Here is a 21,208-nt window from a genome sequence, read left to right as displayed (position 1 = left end):
CAGGCATTTCTCTTTTCCTTCCTCTAAGGATGTTTTCTCTATGCAATGGGGTTGTGACAAGGTGTAGGTAACAACTGCGGTCCTAGTGCCCAAACATTGGGGAAGTGCAGACAGCCTCAGTGCTCTGCTGCTGGGAGCTGGGGCTGTGCTTCTCTGCCTTGCTGCTGCAGTCAGTTCTTGGACCTGCTCACCTCTCTCCATATTCCCCAGGGGCAGGTCAGTTTGGGTACATCCACATCTGTAAGTGCATGCGGTCCTGTATACTAACCTGGCTGTGTTTTTGTTTTTTTTCTGCCTGGTTTTCCTTTAAAACCTGCTCCACAAATTGGGAGCACCTCCTGGTGTGAGGTAATAGGGATGAGGGAAGGAGTTCACTCTGCTACTTGTACAGGCAACTTTGAAATGTTAAACTACATTACTGATGCCTCTGAGCCTATTAGCATTGCAGGCTCATATGTATGATCTGGAAGGCATTACAGGAAAAATATTTCTGCGTGATTTCCCTTTTGCAGCCCAGAGTGGTGGTCAATGTGAGGAGGACCAGGGTGCTCCCAAAAGGAATTTAAGGGGGGTGTAACTGGGGCTGCCCAGTGTTCACCCTCCACATCAGCTTGCAGCTGGAGCAATTTGCCCAAAGGATGGCCAGAGTAAGTAGCTTGTTTTGTGTGAGATGGGAAAAATTATGAAGGTGAGGTGTTCTGGGTGGGACTGGTGTTGTGTGGAGGGTGGGTGCTGCTGGGAGGGGAAAGCAGCCCCAGCTGGCCCAGCCATGGGCAGCAGCTCTGCAGCCCCCAGGAGACACAACAGTTGTCCCCAGAGGCTGGGGGTCCATGTGTTATGAGGACTCACAGTGCCCCATCCTGTGGGGTGGAGTGCTGGGCACTGCTTCAGGGTGGTCCCTCTGCCCCCCAGACTCCTCATGGCAGCAAGAACCACACAGCCCTGTGATCCTTAGTGCTGCTGGGGTGTATTGGTAAGCAAGGTTTCCAGCCAGGTCCCTGGCCCTGTAAGTAGCAGATTATGGGATCTGAAGTGTGCAACATGGACTTTGTTTGGCTGTGGGGTAGCACAGAGGTGCTGGGAGGGTTGGGATCTGCCTTCTGCTGGGACCCCATTGAAATGAATGAAGCAAGGGAAGGAGCAGGAAAAGGGGGATCAGCAGTGTGGACCTCTTCCAGGTTTTCCCTGCTGTGGCTTTGTGGGGCCTCCTCCAACCCCTCCCCATCCTCCCACTGCCCTGGGTGGAGAGCATATGCCCCCCATGAGATGCTCCCATGCTGGTCCCCAAAACCATTGATAAGGGAAACTTGAGGCTGCTGCTTCTTCATACAGACTTGTAATTGTTACAGCCAGTAGCACACTGGCCTGGTGCACACACATACACACACCCCCTGCCTAAACAGGGGAGGGGACAGGCCAGTGACAACCCCTGGAGCAGTGACTGTCCCACCACACTTGTGAGCCCAGTGAAAAGTGCTTGTGTGCATCCAGCCCCAACCTGCAGCCGTGCTGGCAGCATCTTCCCCAATGGGGATGTGATCTGCTGGTGGCCACCACTGAAATCTGCTCCCCTTTAGAGGATGCTCTGCTCCCCAAATGTGCACCTCCAGGTGTGCAGCATCTGCCCGGCTTTGAGGGACAAGATGGGGCTGGTGTTGCTGCTGATGGGCAGCAGGGGCAAAGAGGCTTTGGTGTCTGTGTGGCAGTCAGTGGGAGCCTGCCTGGGAACCCCTGGGATGGAGGAGGTGATGGGTGGAAGAGGGTGTGAGTGGGATCCCTGCCTGACCCCCTCCCCAGGCAGGGGCAGCCTTGTTTTCCCTGGAAACAGTGGAATGGGTGGTACCTGCTCAGAGCAGCCTGAGCAGGAGGCCAAGCCCCAAAATGGGACAGGCGAACACGGTTGGTGGCAAGGGCGATGCTGGAGGTGGCGGAGGTACCCTGTTGCCCTTTGCTGCTACCCCGTGAAAGCCTCCATGTCTCAGCCCTGGGCTCAGCCATGCACTTCCCAGGGATACTCCACAGAGAGTGAGGTACCTTAACAGCACCATGTCCCCAGTGCCCTGCTCATTCTCCCGTGCTTGTCCCTTTCCTATCCCAGTGATGACCTTTTCTTACTCACCTCCATGCCCCCTAGCAGCACTGCTGCTGGTTATGCTTAGAGCCAAGTGCTGGGTGGCATCCAGCCCAATGCACGTGTGTCCTGGCTGACCCCTTTTACCCCAAGAATGCTCACCACAGCTTCCCACAAGAGGAAGGGGTGGAGGGGTGGCCGGGGACCCCCTGCAGCCCTGCATGGGCTGGAGAAAGGCAGGCGCAAGTGTCCTGTGAAATGCTCCATCGCCCTGGTCAGACAGGGCCTGCCCCGGCAGTGGGGGCACTTGTGAGAGCAGCCCCGGGCTCCTGCGCCCGGAGGAGAGCCCTGACAGCTCCCCCGGCAGTGTATGGTGCTGGTTGGCGGTGTGCTATGTGGCCATGAGGGGCACCTCGCCGGCAGCTGTGGGGAAGGGGGAGCTGTCTCCCCTGTTGAGCACACGATATAGCAGTTCCTCCTTCTCGCGGTGAGCCTGCTCCCGCAGCTGGGTCTCCTTCTCCAGCGCCCCGCGGACGGCCAGCAGCTCCTCCGACAGCTGCCTGCAGGCAAATAGTGTGTTAGCCCCCTATGCTCCCCACAGAGCACCTGGGGGCACCATGGACTGTGATGTATTCCCCAAACCCTGCTGTCATAGCATCTTAGAATGGATTGGGTTGGAAGGGACCTTCAAAGCTCATCCAGTGCCACCCATGCCATGAGCAGGGACATCTTCACCCAGATCAGGTTGCTCAGAGCCCTGTCCAGCCTGGCCTAGGATGTCTCCAGTGATGGTTCATCAACCACCTCTTTGGGCAACCTGGGCCAGGCTCTCACCACACTCAGTGTAAAATATTTCTTCCCCATGTCTGGCCTGAATCTCCCCTCTTTCAGTTTAAAACCATCAGCCCTTGTCCTATTGCAACAGACTCTGCTAAAATCTGTCCCCATCTTCCTTATTGGCCCCTTTAAAGTACGGGAAGCCTGCAATCAGGTCTCCCCGAAGCCTTCTCTTCTCCAGGCTGAACACCCCAACACTATCAGCCTGTCCTCCCAGAGCTGTTCCAGCCTTGGATCATTTTTGTGGCTTTCTCTAGCCCCTCTCCAACAGGTCCATGTCTGCCCTGTGCTGAGGGCTCCAGCGCTGTCACCACTTCCCACATTGGAGATGCCACCTGTGACTGCTGTCACCCTGCCACCGTGCACCAGTGGATGCATTTGGATGGCACTTACCTAGCCATGACCAAGTGGTTCTGGGTGCGAACTTGCAGGTCCTCGTTCTCCTGCTGGAGGATCTTCACCTTCTCTTCCAGCAGCAGGTTCCTCTCCACCTGGAAGGGTGACAAAAGGGTGAGGGGGGAGTCAGAAAGTGCCTCTGACCTCCCCACTGCCCCATCTGGGGGGAAAACTGGCTGGGTAGGAGCATGGTGGCATTGCACCCACATCCCCTCCCCACTCTGAGGGAAGAACCAGGCTCTATCCAGTTCTGCTTCAGCTGCAGTTTCTGAATGGGATTCAGGTGGGAAGAAGAGATGGAAAGAAGAAAGCCCACTGGTAGTGCCCTCCTTGAACCCACCACGTTCTCCAGGTTCAGCAGCTTCTTGTCCAGGCCGTGGATGTGCTCATTCTTCATCTCGATGACGAAGTGCAGGCTCTCCAGCTCCTGCTCCCAGAAGGGGCTGGGGCTGCCGTGCTCCTGCAGGGCACAGGGATGGGGCAGCTGCAGCAGGGTGGGCACTCGGGCCATCTGACATGGTTCGTACATGACCCCGGTGGGCCAGGTAGGGTTCTGCATGGCCCAGGATGGGTTTGTACCCACAAGGCAGCACATTTCACCCACCACTTGTGCTTGAGGGACCCCAACAGCTCTTGAACCTCTCAGTGATGGGGCTTTGCTCCCCTTTCAGCTGTCCTATGCCACCCCTGGCCTGAGCCCCTTCACATGCTCTCAAGATCCATCAGAGAAGCACCCCTGGCTTTGGGCCAGCACTCTGGAGCAGATCCCCTCCCTGACACTCCTCTGCAGAGGCCACTGGTCCCACATCTCTCTGTACCTGGATGTGCTTCTTGTAGTCTGTGCTCAAGAGTGACTCTTCCACCCGCTTCATTCTCTCCTGGAAGGACTTCAGCTGGGAATTCAGCTCCTGGATCGTCTCCTAGGGCAGCCAGGGAAGAAGGAGGATGGGAGGTGTCCAGGATTTCTTCCCAAGCAGTGGCACTGCTGGGCTATGGCACCCTGGTAACCCCAGGGCTGGAGGAGCCTGCATGGTCCCTGGGCACACAAGGGACCAAGGTGGCCACTGAGGAGCTCAGGGGACCATGGCAGAGCCAGCAGATGGTCCTCAAGCCCTTCACGAGCAGCCCCTCCCCAGGTGTTTCTCCATGGGTACCTGTAAGGCTGCCTGGGACCTGTGGTGGGACTCCGTCAGCAGCAGCTTCTCCTGCTCATGTACTCTCTGGAGCTCTGCAGGGGGCATGTGAATTGAGCATCACCAGTGCAGGGACACCAGGGCAGCGAGCCCCACCTGAGCCCCACAGTACTGTGGAGCAAGGGGGCAGTGTCCCCGTGACCCTGCATGAAGCTGAAGAGGCACAAGCAGTGGGGGACAGGGGGGTTGTGGGGAGTCCCGCTGTCCTAGCACGCACCTCGCAGGGTCTCTGTGTGCTCCCTCCTCAAGGCATCGAACCGCTCCTCTAGCTCCAGGTCTTTTCCCTTTTCCACCTGGGAAGCAGGGAGATGATAAACCCTACCTGTGTGACCCATGTAAGGGATGCTCTGGCTCTTCCCCACCCACCCGTGACTCATTGCCAGACCCGCACCGCTCCTGGCTTCCTAACCCATTTCTAACGCTTTCCTTCTCCTAAAAACAGGAGAGCCCAGCCCAGCGTGTGCCAGGTTGTAACTGCTGCCTGGGATGTCCTGGCTGGCCACACGCTCCCTGTCCAGCCACAGCCCCACCAGCACCTGCCTTTTCAACTGACCTGAATGTGAACATCCTGGGCAACTCTTGTGGACCTTGCCCGGCTGGCATCCTGCAGCTGCTCCTCCTCCTCCTGGTCTTGGTGGAGTCTCCTGCTCTCCGTCCGCTCCTCCTGCAGTGCTGCCTTCTCCTTCCCATCCTCAGGCAACAGGGCGGCATCAGCTGCAACGCAAACATGGCTGAAACGGCACTGGCTGCATTCTGCTAACTGGGCTGCTTGGGTGTCCTGGGCAGCCGACCTGGCAGCACCTTGTCCTGGGTTCAGGCCCTGTCCTCTTCCCACTGAACAAATCCCTCCCCTGCATCTCACTGATGCAAAGTAGGGCTAATTGGTTTGGTGATGACAGGCTCAGAGAGGATTCATTAGGATTCCTGCCCTTGGGACAACCTCTCTGCCTGAGAGAAAGTGATGCCATCATCTCTAGGATGCCACCATGTCTGCCCACCTGCACCAGCGCCATGTGGAGGATGCAGCCATTATCCCCATCCTCCCCATCCCTGGCGCATGCTGGCTGCCCTGGGGTCTCTCCTACTGCTTTTTTAATATCGCACTGAGAAAGCACAGCAGGGGAAAACACACTTTCTTCTCACCATTCTCTGTCTTCAAGTCCGCGAGCTCCTGGGAAGCTGGTCCCCTCTGCTGCTGGGCTTTTAGCTGTCTCTGGCGGAGAGAGAGGGGGCTGGAGCAGGGGGGAGAACAAAGGGGGCAGATGGCTGCAGGCAGAGGACACCTCACAGCCAGGCACCTTGCACTGAGCACCCTTCAGCTCTGCTAAAGCACAGGTGCTCGAGCAGCAGTGATGCCTCCCTGACCCTCTGCCACCCCCAAGCACCCATGGGTGTGCACGTGCTGCCTGGCAGGCAGCCCTGAGCTTGTGCCATTTCCCTGTGTCCTGGCCACTTCGCCACATGGCATTGCCAGCCACCAGCTGGAAAACCCACACGATGCTCAGGAGCCCCCCAACACAGTGCTGGTGCAAAATAGCCTCTGGCAGCAAAACTCATGGTGGGGGAGAGCAGGCAGCACTTGGCGCGTCCATTGCCGCCCCCATCCTGTCCCTGGCACCTTGCAGCTCCACAAACACACCCCTCTGCTGGTGCTTTACGCAGCTGGGCTTTGACACAGCCCATGCTGGAGCAGGAGCGAGAAACGAAAAATAACTATAAATGAGAGGTGATCCTGACCCTGCGCAGGGCTGGCAGCAGGCGAGGGCTGGCGGCAGCACAAGCAATGAGCTCAGGAGCGCAGGAATGTGCTGCTCAGCCGCGCGCTCCCGCAGCTGCCGCGGGGCTGATACAACCCAGAGCTGGGAGCTGCCTTCAGCAGCACAGCTCCATGAGACGCTCTCCAGCCCTGCAAGGGCTTAATATAGTCACTTGGGGAGGAGAGAAAAAAAAAAAAGAGATAGATATATTTTTATTTATTGCTGAAAGATAGAAGCAAAGCTCATCTGCTTGCACAGCCCCGCCTCCTTGGTGCGGGGAAAATCTTGCCCCCAATGCCCATCACCAGGTTGTGCTTCTGAGCAGGGTATCGGTGTCTGTGGGTCACGGAATCCACCTGCCAACATGTTGCCACACTCCAGCCCTTGGCAAACCCTCTCCTAAAAACAGCAGTCCCTCACAAAACCAGCCTGGCAGCCCGGGGGGTGCGGGGACCCCACTGTGCTGGCTGCACCTCCGCTTGGCTCTGTTGTCACAGTGGCGCAGCCAAATACAGACCAGATTAGGGAGCCTGGCTTGGGAAAAAGGGAGGCAAAGCAAACAAGCGTCCCTCCCTCCGCATCCCCAGCAGCCCCCCTCCCGAAGCTGGAGGGAAGCGCAGTTGCCAGAGAGAGCAGGAAAACTCTGAGTGTCTGGGAAGCCCCGGCTTTATCTTCCCTTCTATGGCGTGAGTGGCTGTGGCATTGAATGTGGCCCAGGCGTTGAACATGGCCCAGGCAGCAGGGTGAGGAGGCACCAGGCGATTGGGATTCACAGCTTTTGTTCTTCTTGCTGACACAACTTGCTCTGCAAATGTGGGGTGCCCTGTGATGCTGCCAAGCCCACCCAGCAGCCCTACCTGCAAAGGGTCCCCGAGATCCCCAGCACCCATCTCATGCTGATGTGCATCCACCTACTATTTAATATACCCCATGTCCTGTGCCGGATTTTGGGGTCTGGTGGGATGAGACAGTCAGGGCTCTGCAAGCCTGGGGACACCAAGAGAACCTCAAAATTCCCCCCCACAGGTTTTACTGCAAAAAAGCAAAAGCTGTACAGGGGGACTGTCCTGGCATGGCAGGGTCAAACAGCCCCCAAGGGTTTTGGGTGATCTGAGCCTTGCCAAGAGCAGGATGCTGGTACCTCCTCCAGGAGTGACCCCTAAGCCTCACCTTCCCAAACCAAACCACCTCTGCTGCATGTGTCCTGCTCGCTGGTGAAGGTGGTGCCCCAGAACAGAGCCAGGGCTGATCACCCCTATAGCATAGGCAACGTCCCCAGCATGGATCCAGGGCACTTTCACCTCTCCTCCATGTCCCAAACCCAGTGGGATGGGGCCTCAGAGACCCTCAGCTCCTCAAGCAGAATGATTTGGGACAACTGCACTGAACTCAGAAGTGGCAAAAGGGAGCAAGAGGTGTACCGGCATCAGCGGGCAAATCTAAATACCTGCCCCGAGGCTACAAGTGAGGCACCCTTCCTACCTCTAGGAGCAATTAAAATAGTGTCTGGAGGTAATTTTACGCCTGATCACTCAATTGCCCTTTGGGATGAGAGCTCCACTTCCAAAAACAGAGTGAAGAGGAAATGTGGCTGAAAACTTGATCAGAGGCATCTTCTGCTGCCACTTCCAGAGCAGCATGTGGCACCTGCATCCCGGGTATCGCCCAGCGCATTTTGGAGAGATGGAAGATGCTCCTGGTACCCGCTACGTGCAAAAGGAGCAGGCTGGGAGTTGCTCCAGCTGGAATGGCTTTGGCCTGGGGAAGAAGCAGCCTGAAATGTCCCACAGGTGCTGGCCATCAGCAGCACTGCTGGTCCTGTAATGTCTCAGCACAGAAACCTCTGGCTTAATCTGTGAGGATGCTTAAAAAAAAGTATCCATGTTCTTAGCACTGAATATTTCTCATGGTCTGGATGGATTAATCAGGATTTCCAGCAGAACCTGAGGCATCTCGAAAGGTGCCAGTGGAGGGGAGCCCCGTGCAGAGGCAGCCGGCACAGTGCAGGCAGCTGGGTTGGCTGCAGCCTCTGCTTCAGCTTTTAGCCTGAGGTGGGGGTTTGTACTGTACTTTTCTTCCTCTCTTCCTGTTTTACAAGCATGTTAAGCAATTAAACCATGTAACGTTACTGTCAGGGAACAAAATCACAAAGAGGCAGGAAACAAGTATTTAAATCCTGACGCTGCTTCTGGGGATGAGGCTTTGCTTTGTGGCTGTGGAGAAGGGGGGACAGGATTTGGCCCATGACCCTAAAACCTCCCTGGGACCTGCAGCAGATGCTCAGTGCTGCCAGAGCAATACTGGCACAGGTCCGTGAGCCCTGTCTTCAACTCTGCTGCTGTTTTTCCTCCGGCGATGGTTGTGTTACGAGATGACTATCACCTCTCATACAGTCAAATCTGTACTGCAAAACGTATGCAAACCCTTCATGCCGTTGACAGCCCCGACTTTTTTGTCCTGACTTTTCCCTGGCTCTTGCTGCTACATATAGTTCCTATATCTCCAAAATAAATTCACCCCAGCCCTGGAAGACAGCCAAGCCTCAGCCTTGATCTTTTGGGAAGGCGTCTTGGCCTCTGTCACGCCAGGAGCATGGCTGAAGAACAAGCGGTGATGGGAAGCAGCCAAGCACAGGTGGATGGAGCTGGGAGGTGAAGTGACACCTGGGGACAGTGCTCGCAGCTCAGGATGGGGCTCTGTCTGTGGCACTTGCACCCGTGCATCCTTATTGCCCCGCTGCCCACGGACCGGTGATGGGAAGGAGGAGGCTGCCAAGCCGCCTCCCTCGGGGCATGCAGCAGTGCCTGGTATGCCATCCACCCACCAGACACAGCCCAGCACGGGCTCCCCAAGGTCACCTCCAGCCTTAGACTGGCCCCAAAAGCCACCACAGCTCCCAGCCCCTATGACAGCCCCAGCCCCGTGATGTGCATCGCAGGTCTTTCCAGGCTCCCCCCTGGGGTTTGAGGGCTCCTCCATCCCCAAGCAACCCCAAGGGACCAGCTCTGCAAATCCACCCATCAGCAGCAGGAGGGTGAAGGTCTCCCACCCTGCCTTTTCATACCCTGGACACGAGAATGTGGGCAGAAGTGGGTCAACGCCTGCCCTTACCCCTTTTTGCCATAAAGGGGATTTTTGGTGCTGCTTTTGGGTTTAACTCACAATTTAGTCACAGCAGCAGGGCTGTTTGATGGGGCACAAATCACGGTGAGCTGTGTTGTGAGGCTGAGCAAAAGAGTTCAAGAGTGGGTAAGTGCAGGAAGGGAGGCGTCTGCGGGCAAATGACTCTGACTTAAATTTCCGCATTTCAGTAAATGTTCTGCTCTCAACACCTGGGACCTCATGGCTGCTGTTTCTTCCTGTCCCATGCCCCTTCTTGCGAGCTCTTAAGAGTCACAAACCAGCCCAGAAGTGTCTGATCTTATGACATGGAGAAGAGTGGGATTTTTTCCATGATACGGAGAAGCAGCCAAGCCTGCAAGTGCTGTAAATAAAGGCACTTGCTGGCTCCAGGGCCATGCAAGCTCCACGCCTGCTCCCCCCACACATCCCAGCAGCGGGTTGTGCTTTGGCCACATGGTCCCGGGCAGCCAAGCTCTCCCAGCTGCTTCTGCAAAGGGCCACCCGTGCAGGGGGACACGCTGGCACCCCAGGGCCATTTCGACTTTCCTCCTACCCCTGCCACCCTCCAACAACCACAGCCCACCGACAGCAGTGCGAACAGCACATCTGTATTCACAAACAACTCCAAAGCTAATGGCGGGGCGCTAAGGCAGCATGAGCATGCCAAAAAATAATAATAATTAGCAGCAGATATTTTCTAGACCATAACTTGCAAAAGAGCACTTTGAGTATAGAGCAATGCACCGAGATCTGCTGGGGACTCAGAGCATTCCCCAGCAAAAGCTTTACCTTCAGCACAAGGGGGGACACAACTTTTTGGACAAGGGGGGGATGCTGTGGGAGTATGGCAGAAATCTAGCTGGGGCAACCCATCCTTGCCCTATATGGGACCAGCATTTCCAACAGGCATTGTCACCCCAGATGCTGCACCCCCCCTTTAGTATGGACATCCCCATGATGTAGGGGCTCTTCCCCAGTGGCCGGAGGGGTGCCGGAGGGTGCAGTAGGGCAGGTGGCTGCTAACACTCGCTGTGCCTGGTGCCAGCTCCCCAGCCACAACACTGGTGGGGTCACGGGCAACTGGGGGCAGCACACTGCCCAGCCCAGCCGCTTCGCTCACACGGGCTGGGGTCCCAAAACACACCTCCCCAGCAGTCCAAGCAGGGGCCCACGCAAACCCTAGCCCCATGCGAACCCCAAATCCACGCAAGCCGCGACCCCACGCAAGCCCCGACCCCAAGCAAAGCCCAGCCCGAGCCCAGCCCAAGCCCAGCCCAGCAAAGCCGGTACCTTGCCGCCGGCGGGGCAGCAGCGCAGGGAGCTGCCGGTGCAGCCCATGAAGCCCCGGCCTGGAGCCCGCTCAGCCGCGGGGCGCGGGGCGCTGCATCCCCCGGGGGGACCGGGACGGACGGGACGGGACGAGCCGCCCCAGCTGGGGCTGGCAGGCAGAAAAAAAAAAAAAAAAAAAAAAAAAAAAGGAAAAATTTAAAAAAGTCCGCGCAGCTGCTCGCAGGCAGCGCCGGGAGAGGGTGCTCTGCACCCCCGAGCCGCGGGCAGGGCCCCCGGCCGCAGCCTGCCCGCCCCCGGGGCTGGCCCTGGGCGCCCGGCGGGGCTGCTCCGGCCCCGGGGCTGCTCCACCCCGGGGTGTCCCCGCCCTGGGTGCTCTGTACCGGGGTGCTTCATCCCAAGCAGAGTAGTGGGACACCCCCGCCCCGGGAATGTTCTGTCCCTGGGGTCCCCTGCACTGAGGATGCTCCACCCTGGATGGAGGAAAAGGGGAGCAGGACCCCTGCACTATGTCTGGGGTCCGGCTGGAGCAGGGCTGCCTCAGGGGGCTTCCACTGGTGAATCCACCCCAGTCCCCTGAAATAAGGGATGTGAGGGGCAAAGGCAGGATCCATCCTGCCTTTTACCTTCACCCCATGAAGTTTAAGCTCGTATTGCGGTAGTTGTGTAAAAGTGGGAATGTTTTCTTCCGTGGGATGTGTTCTTCTGGCAGCAGCTCTGCTCCAAGGGTAGCTGTGCTGGCTGGAAGGGGTTTTCGGTGTGGTCCATACTGCCTGGGGGACTGCATTCTGGCAACTCCCCTCTTGAGCATCCCAGACACCCCGAATACTGGACCAGAGTGATCTTTTCCAGGAGCAATCCTGCACTTTGGAAGTGAGTCCTGAATAGGAAGGGAAACAGGGATTTAAAAGTGGCCTGCCTAAAAATTAAGGGAAGGCAGGTTCCTCCAAGTGTTTTGGGTCTGATGATTTTTTTTTTTTAAATACTGTTAAATAATAAACATTTCTAGAAGAGCATACATTCTGACCTGAAAAACAAAACCTTGCCACCCAGCACTGCTGAAATAGGAGAGTTTCAACCTGGTCACGAGGCTGCGCCCGTATGGAAACACTGCCAGTTTTTGTCAACAAGTTTCTATTCTGACATTTTCCAAATATCCCCTGGGAGAAATCCAAGCAGTCCGTGGCTTCTGCGCTGCCAGCACGCTGGTGTTTCACTGCTGGTCCGGCACCGCCTGCCCGGCTAGCGAGGGAGCAGAGGTGCGTGGTCGCCCCATCATGTGCGACTCGGAGGTGTTTTTCCTGCCCTTGTAACCCTGGGATCTGGGAAATTGTGAAACACCCCTTGACTAGGAGGGTGGGGAAGATGAAGGGCAGACCCGTGGCTGCCCCAAGTCTCCTGAGGACTGGTGGGACCAGTTGCCTTTGTCCTCTTGGGTAGACGCTGCTTAATCTGGGTGAAGTCTCGTGAGTCACAGCGGTTTTCTGGCATCAACTCCCACCACTCAGAAACCACTGAGAATGTCTCTGTTCTTATCTCCCCAGCACTTCATATATGGGGCAAGTCTCCTTCCCCCTCGGGAGAGTACTTATTTGGGCTGAGTAGATCATTTGCTGGATAAAAAGCTGTGCAAGGTGCTGCTCTCCACCTCTTTAGGGTTAATTAAAAATCCTGGTCTAGACTTTGGAAACTGAAGGCGTATAGGGCCAAGCACACAAGCACATGCTTATTTTCAGGCTGAATTTGCATTGCTGGGGCCATGGCTGCGAACAGGAGCAACTGTGTGGGCAGCTGACGAGGAGCCTGTCCAGCTGCCATCACGTCTCGCTGGTGCAGGAAGCTCCAGCAGCTTGCATGTGTGCTTGTGATAATGTCTGGTTTTACTGGGGGTGCACTGGGATACCCCCATGCCACAAAGCAGGGCTCTGGGTAGGGTTTCTCCTGCTAACAGTGGAGAAAAACGAGAGGATTTGGTGACATCAGGCTGTGGCACCAAGGCAGAGCTGGGGTTTGGGACGGGGTGTGCAGTGAGCACATGCCACTGTGCGATCTGGTGTGAGGTGCTCGCCATGGCTGCTACAGCCCTTCACGTCTATGAATCACTAACTTTTGAAGAAAGAACCACACCAGATTATGTTACATCCTTCCTTCAGCCCGCGGGTGCATCTGCAACACTGCCTGCTGGTGGCCCTGCCTGTACTGCCCCCAAAGTCTCTTATTTTAGCTTGATTTCTCTCTTTCTCCCATTTTTCCTGTGAGGGCTGCACTGGATGTGTCCCTGTTGGAGAGATCTGCTGTCTCAGCCCTGCTTCATCTTCCTCTGCCCCAGTACATTGATAACCTGCTCCCTTTGCAGCGCGGCAGTTAAACAGCCAGAATCTTTTCTGTCCAACCACTTTCAAGCGAAGCAGGGGCTTTCCATGGCATTGTAAGGGTGAGATTCATGGCTGCAACAACTCATCCCCCTCTCCCTAACCGGGGGAGCGTCAGGATCCAGGGAACATGTGGGGCTGAGGCTGCCTGAGGCTGCTCACAGGGGACTGGAGACAATGGGGATAGTGGCAGAGAGGAGATTTCTGCCTGTGCAAAGACAGGCAAGTGGAGATGGTGTGTGGCAGACCCATCTGGGGCAGCTTTGGCTTGTTTTGAAGTTTGCCCTGGTGTCTTTTTCAGTCTTATCATGGTCTGTCCCCAGGAGCAACAGCGGCTGGAGACATCTCAAGGGCTTTACCTAGAAAAGCAAGCCTAGGAGGGTTTATCTCACGCTCAGCTGAATTGCCGTAAATGGGATAACAGCTGGCCGAACATCGAGTTAATTTGTACCAATGGTCATTTAAAGTGTTTGCCAAAGCTTATGGATAAGAGAAGTATTTATGCAAGCTGCTAAAGTGTCTCGTCTCTCTCTCCAGTTCCAGCTGGTAAGGACTGGGCAGGAGGGGGTGGGTACAAGGCAGTGTTGGTGCCAGTGCATGGGATTTGCATCTGGCACCTGGCCTTCCATGGTCTGTGTACAGGGTGGTCCAGTGAGCACAGATGGGGTCATTCATTGTTTATGTTTCTTTTATTTTCAGAAACCCAGTCTGGGGATTAAAAAAAAAAAAAAAAAAGTGGGGGAGAAGATTTTGCTGAAAGGTTTTTGGGCAACGAGCCAGCCCATGGCAATGCCTGGCAGGTCCCAGCAGAGCTGGTGGCACAGACAGTGGAGAGAAGGGGGTCTGTGGTTGCACCCTTTGGCCCCACACATCATTTGTGATCTGTTTGCTTTTGTAAAAGGGACATACCGAAGTCATTAACGTTGTCACACATCTGCACCAGCTGCTTTCCTTCAATGCAAATTGAAGATGTTTAGCCAGATCTGCTGGGACCTCGTGACTCGGGTTTCGCATGAGTGAGGTAGCTCAGAAAACTGTTTGAACTGCAGAGGATCTTGCATGTGTTAGAGCTCAAAAAAACACCGCAGACTCCTTTGGTGAAGATCTAGGTCACACATGTTTCTGCCTTGAGGTAGAGCAGCGATTTCAAGTCATTCCTGCCCCTGCCTGTGCTTTTCCAAGCAAAAAGTTGTGGATTAACCTGTCCTTACAGTCCTTTATTACCTTTTTTTTTCCCCATGGCAAAATGGAGTGGGGAAGGATGGGAATGGGGCAATGAAACATTCATCTGCACTGGTTGTGAGAAGCAGCAAAATACCTGGTGTCAGGGGCTCTGCCCCTCTCCCAGCCCCAAATCTGATGCTCTAGCCATGCCCACGCCTCTCCCTGTGCATCCCCATCCCCATCTCCATCCCCCGGCTGCTCTGGGGCCTCAAAGTGAAAACTAATCCTGGGACATAACTTTCCACCCTGCTCCAGAGTGGGACGAATGAGGCTATTTATTTCTTGCCTTCAAGCATCTGCAGCGGATCAGCAACGCAGTTGTCGCTGCCGGCACGGGGCAAGCAGCAGCATCCGTCACGGCCCCTGCCTGCTCCCGCGCCCTGCCTGCACGCTCCCAGCTGGCCTCGCTGCTAAATAAGGATGAAGGGCTAAAAATAGAGCTGAGGCAGGGGTTTGGACAAACTGGGCAACCCTTCCCAGGGCTGGGAGCGATATGGGGAAGCAGGGCAGCGTCAGCATGTGAAGGAGAGCTGAGCTGTTTGCAAGGGAGGGTCCCACACGTGGGTCCTAAGTGTGCTGCGGCAGAGAGGTTTGAGAGCTGCCACACTCGTGTCCTGTGTGCTCAGTGGGCTCAGCCCCTTCCAGCTTTCCACAGGGATAAACATCTGTTCACCAGAATATATAGGAAAAGCCACACTCCTGTGCCATCCATGATGGCGGGGTACCCGGGGCGCCACTCCATCATGACAGGGCATCTTGGGGCAGCTCTGGCTAGGAAATGGGCACCCAAAGGGAGAAGGGTAGAAGAGGAGGCTCTTAAATCAGAAATGGTGGATAGGTGGGTGGTGGGTAGCGGGGCGCTGAGGTAAACAGCCCAGTCGGGGACTGCCCAACTTTTGGGTGCTGCCACCCCCCCGCAGCACACACGGCATCAGGTTCAGGGTCTCAAATTATCTCAGCTCTCCATCTGCCCTGTGCTGAGTGCAGGGGAAGTGTGGGGGTCCCGGGTACTTGTGTGGGGTGGGTACCGACCCTTTGCATGCCCACAGATGCCTCGCCCAGCTAGAGCAGGGTGCGAGAAGAGGTGGGGAGATAGTCTGGTCTCACCCACCGAAACTCGGCGTTGGTGGGTGCGCTGGCGTGGTGGCTGCACCTCGGCATCCCGCCCCGGAGGCCCTGGGTGCCTGGGAAAGCGCGGCTTCCCGTCCCAGCATCCCTGCGACTCCAGTCCTGCGCTTGCCGACAAAACCAGGGAGAGAGAAAAAAAAGAAAAGAGGAAGGGAAAATCTGAGCGCACCCAGGGAGAGGGAGGGGAATCGGGGGAGGGGCCGGGCCCGGAGCTAGCAGGGTGCAGCCCCACAGCGCAGCGCGTCCCAGCCCCGTCCCGGCGGCCGCCGCGCTGCGTGGAGCTTTGCTCGGGGATCCCGCGGTTCCTTCGCTGCCTCTCGCCGTTCTCTCCCCGCCGCCTTTCCCCGGGTCCTGCTCAGCCCCTGCCGCTGCCGGGGAGATGCTGGTAGCGGGGCTGGCGCTGGCGCTCTGCGCTCTGCAGCTCTGCCCGCCCGCGCTCGGCGGGTCGCAGCCGGCGCTGCTGGTGGAGCGGAGCGGTTCCCGCAGGCTGAGCAAGGTGAGAGACCTTAACCCCTGCACCCCGCTCCCCTTTGGGCAGGGAAGAGGCCGAGGGGGCTGCCTGGGGGTAGGGGGTCGCTGGGGGTTCGGCGGAGGGAGCACCCCGAGCGGCGCGGCGGAGAGGAGAGCTTCCCCCGCCCTGCTGGGTTTTGCAAGAGCTTCAAAGCGTTTTCTGACCCACAAGGACGAGTGCAAGGGTGCGTGTCTGTAGCTGGGCTGTGGGGGGAGGTGGGATCCCATCGACCTGGCCACGCTGAGGCAGCACGAATGCAAGTTCAGGGTTAGCCTCTGAACAGGAGAGGATTTCAGTTTTGACAAACCCTTTTGGACCGAGAAGCCCAGAGGCCTCTCCTCGTTCGGCTGAGCTGCTCCTGCAGCCTCCCAGCACACACACCTCTGGTTTGCTGGTGTTTTCCAGCTCAGACTGCTGCCTCCTCTTTCCCACGCAGCACTGGGCTGGGCTCATCAACATATGCTGGTTAAGATACAGCTGATTAAGACGTGTGACTCTGATGAGGTGCAGAGGGGAACCTCTCTATTTATTTTCCAGGAAAGCTGATGTTGCACCAGGGAAAGGGGAACGGGCTAGGAAGACTGGATGAGGCTCTGTGGGGCAGCAGAGGGTCTGTGCCACAGCCATATGCAGCCACACACTGATGTTTAGCTCCTGTGGAGCTTTTTTGCCTGCAGACGCGCAGGCAAGGGGCTCCCAGCTCTTGCTAAACATTGCTGCGCAGCCAGCCCCTTGCCCTGGCTTGCCCTGAGCTATTCCGGGCTGGTGAGCGGGACGGCGGGACGGGCTGCTGGCCTGCGTGGGCAGCGCTGCCCGCTGGGGCTGCCCGCTGGCACTAGGTAATACAGCTTCCACCGGTTCTGCGGCTGCTGAGCAGGCAGGGAGAGCCCTGCACCCGTGGCACAGGGACACGGGCTGCCCCGGATAAACCTGCTTGGGGTGCGTGGCTCAGGCATCCTCCCCCCTCCCCGTCGGGAAAAGATCTGCAGTTAGGCTGGAACCTGCTCGGTGAGGGAGCCCAGGCTGGGCTTTTGCCACCGACTCGCAGCTGTGGCTGTTGCAGGCGAATGCTGCCATTCCCCTGCCTTCCAACTTGATTTGTGGGAGCAAATGACTCCAGTGCTGTTGCCAGCCCATGGCTTTACTGGTGGAACTTGGAGGAAACAGGGGAGATCTGCCAGCATGGCTCCTGTCACACAAATGATGACTCCCTGTCTGGGTGACATCCCCTGTGTGTGGATTTTCCTTATCCCATGAGAAAGTGCTGCTTCCCTGGCCCATTCAGACCAAACTAGCTCAGGGGCAGGCCCCTGGGATATATCAGGCAGGGGGTGAGCCTGGTTCATCTGCCCCCCAAGCATAGCAGAGATGGAAATGTTAAACCATGTTTAAAATGCAATGTACGAGTGTTGTTCCTGCTCCTGCACGGGGCCAGTGGCCAGAGCTGGTGGGCGAAGGCTCAGAACAGCCAGGCTGGTCCTGGCTGAGCTGGGAGGCTGTGTTGGCCCCTCAGCCCCCCAAGGGCACAGCATGTCCCCAGCCAGCACAGCCACCACTGCCCTGCCCCAGTCCCCGCTTGCTCTCTTGCCTTTGCTCTCACACACCTTGCTTGCTGCTGTTGGCGCTGGCCTGAGGGATGCTGCTCGCCTTGTTCACATGCAAAGTGTTTGGAGGCTGAGCTGCGGCTGGTTTGGAAATCACAGCCTGGGAACCCTCTTTGGTTGAGAAGTACAAGGAAGAGGATTGTGGCAATTGCTGTCTGACAGAGTTCCTGCAACACCCTCAGGCTCAGAGAGCTGGGACTGCAAGAAATGCAAATGGAAATATTTATTTGGCATTTGGGGGGTGCTGAAGGTTATTTTCTGGCTGTGTTTGTAAGCAGATATGTGTGTGAGGGGGCTTGGGGGTCCAGCACTGAGGAAATCTCCTGCAAACCCAGGGCAAGACTCACGCAGGATCTAACTCCTCCCATCCCTTGGTGTTGCAGGTTGGTGGCTTTTCCTGGGAGAACTGTGGTGATGGGAAGGACCCTGTGGTGCTGCAGAGCCTCTCAGTGGCACCCGACCCCATCTCCATCCCGGGGAGCCTGCGCATCAGTGCTGCTGTCAGTGGCAAAAAGACCATGGCCTCCCCTCTGAAGGTACATGCTGGAGCTGTCTCCGTGGGACAGGGGAGGGCAAAGCTTCCCAGAACCACCAGCAGCTGGGAGATACCCCACAGTGGGTATGGGCATGAGCAGCCCTTGAAGGACCGAGGCACCAAGCGATACAGAGCTGAGTGCACTGGGCTCTGTCAACCAGGACGGAGCAATAGGCATGGGGAGACCAGGGGGAAGCTCCCAACCTTGTCTTGGTGGGAGAAACACCATGAGCTGGGTCATGTCCTGGGGACATAATGATTCAGAGAGGGAAATGAAACCCCAAGTGCCCTGCGTGTTCCTGGCGGTCGCTGCAACACTTGTTTTTCAGCAACCAGACCTGGATGCTCCCTTCAGGGACATGCCACGACACTGCTGCAGGAGCCCTGAGCTGACCCAGCTGCCCTGCCACACTTTTTGGGGAATTTTTGGGATGAGACTGAGCACATTCCTCTGCCCAAGGTGCATGGGCTGTCTTGAGCAATGCCACGGTGCCTGTTTGGGGCTGGGAGGTGCAGGGAGCGTGCTGGGGGAGTGTGGAGACAGAGCTGTGGGCTGGGAGCTGCCGTGTGGTTTTGGAATGAGGCACTAAGGAGAGGAGAAGGAGCAGGTATGTGGGTGCTGCGACGTGCTTGCTCAAGGAGTCAAGCTAAGGTTGAAGGAAGAGAAACCTGCAGGCAGAGAGGAACCGAAAGCAGGAGGAGGAGGAGGTTAGAGAATGTGTGATGGCCCCAAGGACATCCCAAAGAATTGCACAAGCAGGAGCTGGGATGGCTGGGGAGGGGTGGGACAGGCTGGAAGAGCCGTGCATGCTTGTGCTGGCTGTACTGGTCCGGGATGCTTTCCCTCCAGGTGTCGCTGGTGGTGGAGAAGGCACTTGGTGACCTCTGGGTCCAGCTGCCCTGCATCGACCAGCTGGGCAGCTGCACCTACAACGATGTCTGCACCATCATTGACAACCTCATCCCACCCGGCACGCCATGCCCGGAGCCACTGCTCACCTACGGCATCCCCTGCCACTGCCCCTTCAAAGCGGTACGCACAAAACACTGGCGCCACCGGCTGTGTGCCACCGTGCCCTTTTGTGCAGGGATGGGGCGGGTTTGGTTGGCGTCTTGCCTACATGTCTCCTCTCTCTACAGGGCTCCTACTCCCTGCCAGCCAGTGACTTCGACCTACCCGACGTGGAGCTGCCTTCCTGGATGACCAACGGCAACTACCGTGTCCAGGCGGTCGCCAGCAGCAGCGGGGAGGAGCTTGCCTGTGTCAAACTGTCCTTCTCCCTGAAGTCCCAGTGAGGCATGGGGACTGTCCCTTCTCTCCCCACCACCTTTGTCCAGTTGCATCCAGTTGCATCCCATCCTGCCCCAACCCGTCCCTGTGAGGTGCCTCCCTCCCGCTGCCAAGAGGAGGCAGCCCCCCTGCCCTGCTCAGTGCCCCCCTCCCCTGCTATGCACAGAAAGGTCCCTCTGGCTGTCCCCATCCTCATCCCCAGGGTGTCCCCTGCCCCAGCCTTTCAGTGCGACATGGGGGCGGTTATTTTTTACATGGTTTCTCTTTTTTTCTTGAGTCCCATCAGGGCAATTTTAGACAAAAACATTCCAGGGAAAAGCAATATTTCTTGAAGCAGTGCATGGGGAAGAGGGAGTGTTTGGGAGTGCTGGGGCAGGCTGGAGGGATGCAGGATTAGCTGCTGAGGGTGTCCCTACTTGCCCACACCACCTCTGGCCAAAGCATGGGACTGTTTTACAGAAGTGTCCCTAAAGTGGCTGCAGGAGACCTGTCCCTCTCCAGTAGCTCTGGGTCTGCTTTTGGTGCATCCCTCTCCTGTGCATGGGACCAGCTTGGCAACAGGAGGCACCCATGAGAGCACTTTCCCATGTCCATTTTTGTGACAAACATCACAAGCACAAGAGGACTAAAACCACCTGAGCCCCACATGAACATTCCAGCTCGGAAGGGACCAAGTGGCTGGTGCTGCTCCCAGCTGCAGGAGAGGTGGCTGGCTGCTGGCTGCACTGGCTCTGGGGAAGTACAGCCTGACTGGGGACAAGTCCCACGCATCTCATTTTGCCACTGGGATGGAGCTGAGGCAGGATGCTGCACTTTGACCATCCTTCCAGTGTACCGGCAGAGGCACTCCCAGGGAGCAACATCCTGGACATGGGATGGACTGGGAGATGGCCATGAAGACCAGCAGCCTGGGTCCTGTTTGGGGCCCTGCATCCTATCTCCCAGTCGTGTTTGGGGGCTGAGGCATCATCCTTCCTGCCTGCTGCTCTGGGCAGGGTCAGTGTCTGAAGCCACCTGCCTATGGGGCAGAGGAGCAGGTGACCCACCACCCCTCTGCATCCCTTACTCCCTCAGTGTCCCTGACTGCTCACATTTAGTGTAGGGCTGGTCTTCCTCCAAGCACTTTATATGCCTTAACTACTGTCAGGCTGCCCTGGTGGGAGGTCCTGTGCTGCACAAACCTGCTCCCATCACCCTTCTGTGTCCTTGATTTACTTCATTCCATCCTGCTGCTGAGTCCAACCCGGGTTTGTTTTGCCTGGAGAAGTGCTAACCTTGTCACCCCGCTCCCCGCCGCTGCACAGCGCTCGTGCCAGGGTGGGCAGGTACTATAGGTTCTTAATAAATCTTTTTACCAGGAAGTGGAGCTGGTGCCTCGTGGTGCTGGGGGTGACCTGGGGGTGTCATTAGTTTATCTTGAAATAGTAGGGATGTGGTTTGGAGCTGGGAGAAGTGAAGGTGGCGTTGAGGCTGGGATGCAGGCAGCGGTGGAGGAGGCTGCAGCCAGAAGAGCCAGGTGTGAGCAGCCTTGAGGCTCCTGTGCAAGGGGCACAGCGGGTATCTACAGGCACTGCCTTTGGACACAGGGACACAGACCCCCACCTCCAGGGGTGCACAGCCCACGCTGGGGGTATCACTTATCCCGGCGACCATGTGTCTCCCTGACACCTACCAGTCTTACCCTGCTCTGCAGGCCCTGCCCAAGGAACAGCCGCGCTGCGGGCGATGCTCCTTGTTGCCCACGCGTGGGGGGCGCAGGGCTCAGCCGTACTCGCCTTTGCTCCACTCGGGGCAGCGAGACCCATCTCCCGCCCGCGCCACCGCCGCGCCCGCCAGGCGGCGCTGTAGTGCCCCACCGCGCTTCGCCTTGCCCCGCCCC

The 21,208-nt window shown here is 57.3% G+C and overlaps 2 protein-coding genes across 2 annotated transcripts; one reads left to right on the top strand and one right to left on the bottom strand.

The window, feature by feature from the left end:
• Positions 1-1,320: 1,320 nt before the first annotated feature.
• CCDC69 (coiled-coil domain containing 69) lies at positions 1,321-10,827 on the bottom strand. The gene is made up of 9 exons (XM_065849466.2): positions 10,668-10,827; positions 5,641-5,710; positions 5,051-5,211; positions 4,715-4,790; positions 4,459-4,532; positions 4,123-4,224; positions 3,645-3,764; positions 3,302-3,399; positions 1,321-2,631 (listed from the first exon to the last, which is right to left on the bottom strand). The coding sequence occupies exons 1-9, from the start codon at positions 10,713-10,715 to the stop codon at positions 2,463-2,465; spliced, it is 918 nt and encodes a 305-aa protein (XP_065705538.1). The 5' UTR covers positions 10,716-10,827; the 3' UTR covers positions 1,321-2,462.
• Positions 10,828-15,576: 4,749 nt separating this feature from the next.
• On the top strand, positions 15,577-20,690 carry GM2A (ganglioside GM2 activator). The gene is made up of 4 exons (XM_065849145.2): positions 15,577-15,884; positions 17,887-18,039; positions 18,889-19,071; positions 19,179-20,690. Exons 1-4 carry the CDS (start codon positions 15,768-15,770, stop codon positions 19,332-19,334), a joined length of 609 nt encoding a protein of 202 aa, XP_065705217.1. The 5' UTR covers positions 15,577-15,767; the 3' UTR covers positions 19,335-20,690.
• Positions 20,691-21,208: the final 518 nt, after the last annotated feature.

The sequence above is a fragment of the Patagioenas fasciata genome, chromosome 14, assembly GCF_037038585.1.
Source record: "Patagioenas fasciata isolate bPatFas1 chromosome 14, bPatFas1.hap1, whole genome shotgun sequence".
NCBI classification, from domain to species: Eukaryota; Metazoa; Chordata; class Aves; order Columbiformes; family Columbidae; genus Patagioenas; species Patagioenas fasciata.
This window is presented reverse-complemented; position numbering and strand designations above follow the sequence as displayed.

Excerpts from the sequence above, each read along its gene's own strand:
- GM2A (XM_065849145.2), top strand. The coding sequence starts at position 15,768 with ATGCTGGTAGCGGGGCTGGCGCTGGCGCTCTGCGCTCTGCAGCTCTGC. Across the intron at positions 15,885-17,886 it reads GTTCCCGCAGGCTGAGCAAG|GTTGGTGGCTTTTCCTGGGA; the intron begins GTGAGAGACCTT and ends TTGGTGTTGCAG. Across the intron at positions 19,072-19,178 it reads GCCACTGCCCCTTCAAAGCG|GGCTCCTACTCCCTGCCAGC; the intron begins GTACGCACAAAA and ends CTCTCTCTACAG.
- CCDC69 (XM_065849466.2), bottom strand. The coding sequence starts at position 10,715 with ATGGGCTGCACCGGCAGCTCCCTGCGCTGCTGCCCCGCCGGCGGCAAG. Across the intron at positions 5,212-5,640 it reads GGACTTGAAGACAGAGAATG|CTGATGCCGCCCTGTTGCCT; the intron begins GTGAGAAGAAAG and ends TTTGCGTTGCAG. Across the intron at positions 4,225-4,458 it reads GGTCCCAGGCAGCCTTACAG|GAGACGATCCAGGAGCTGAA; the intron begins GTACCCATGGAG and ends TGGCTGCCCTAG.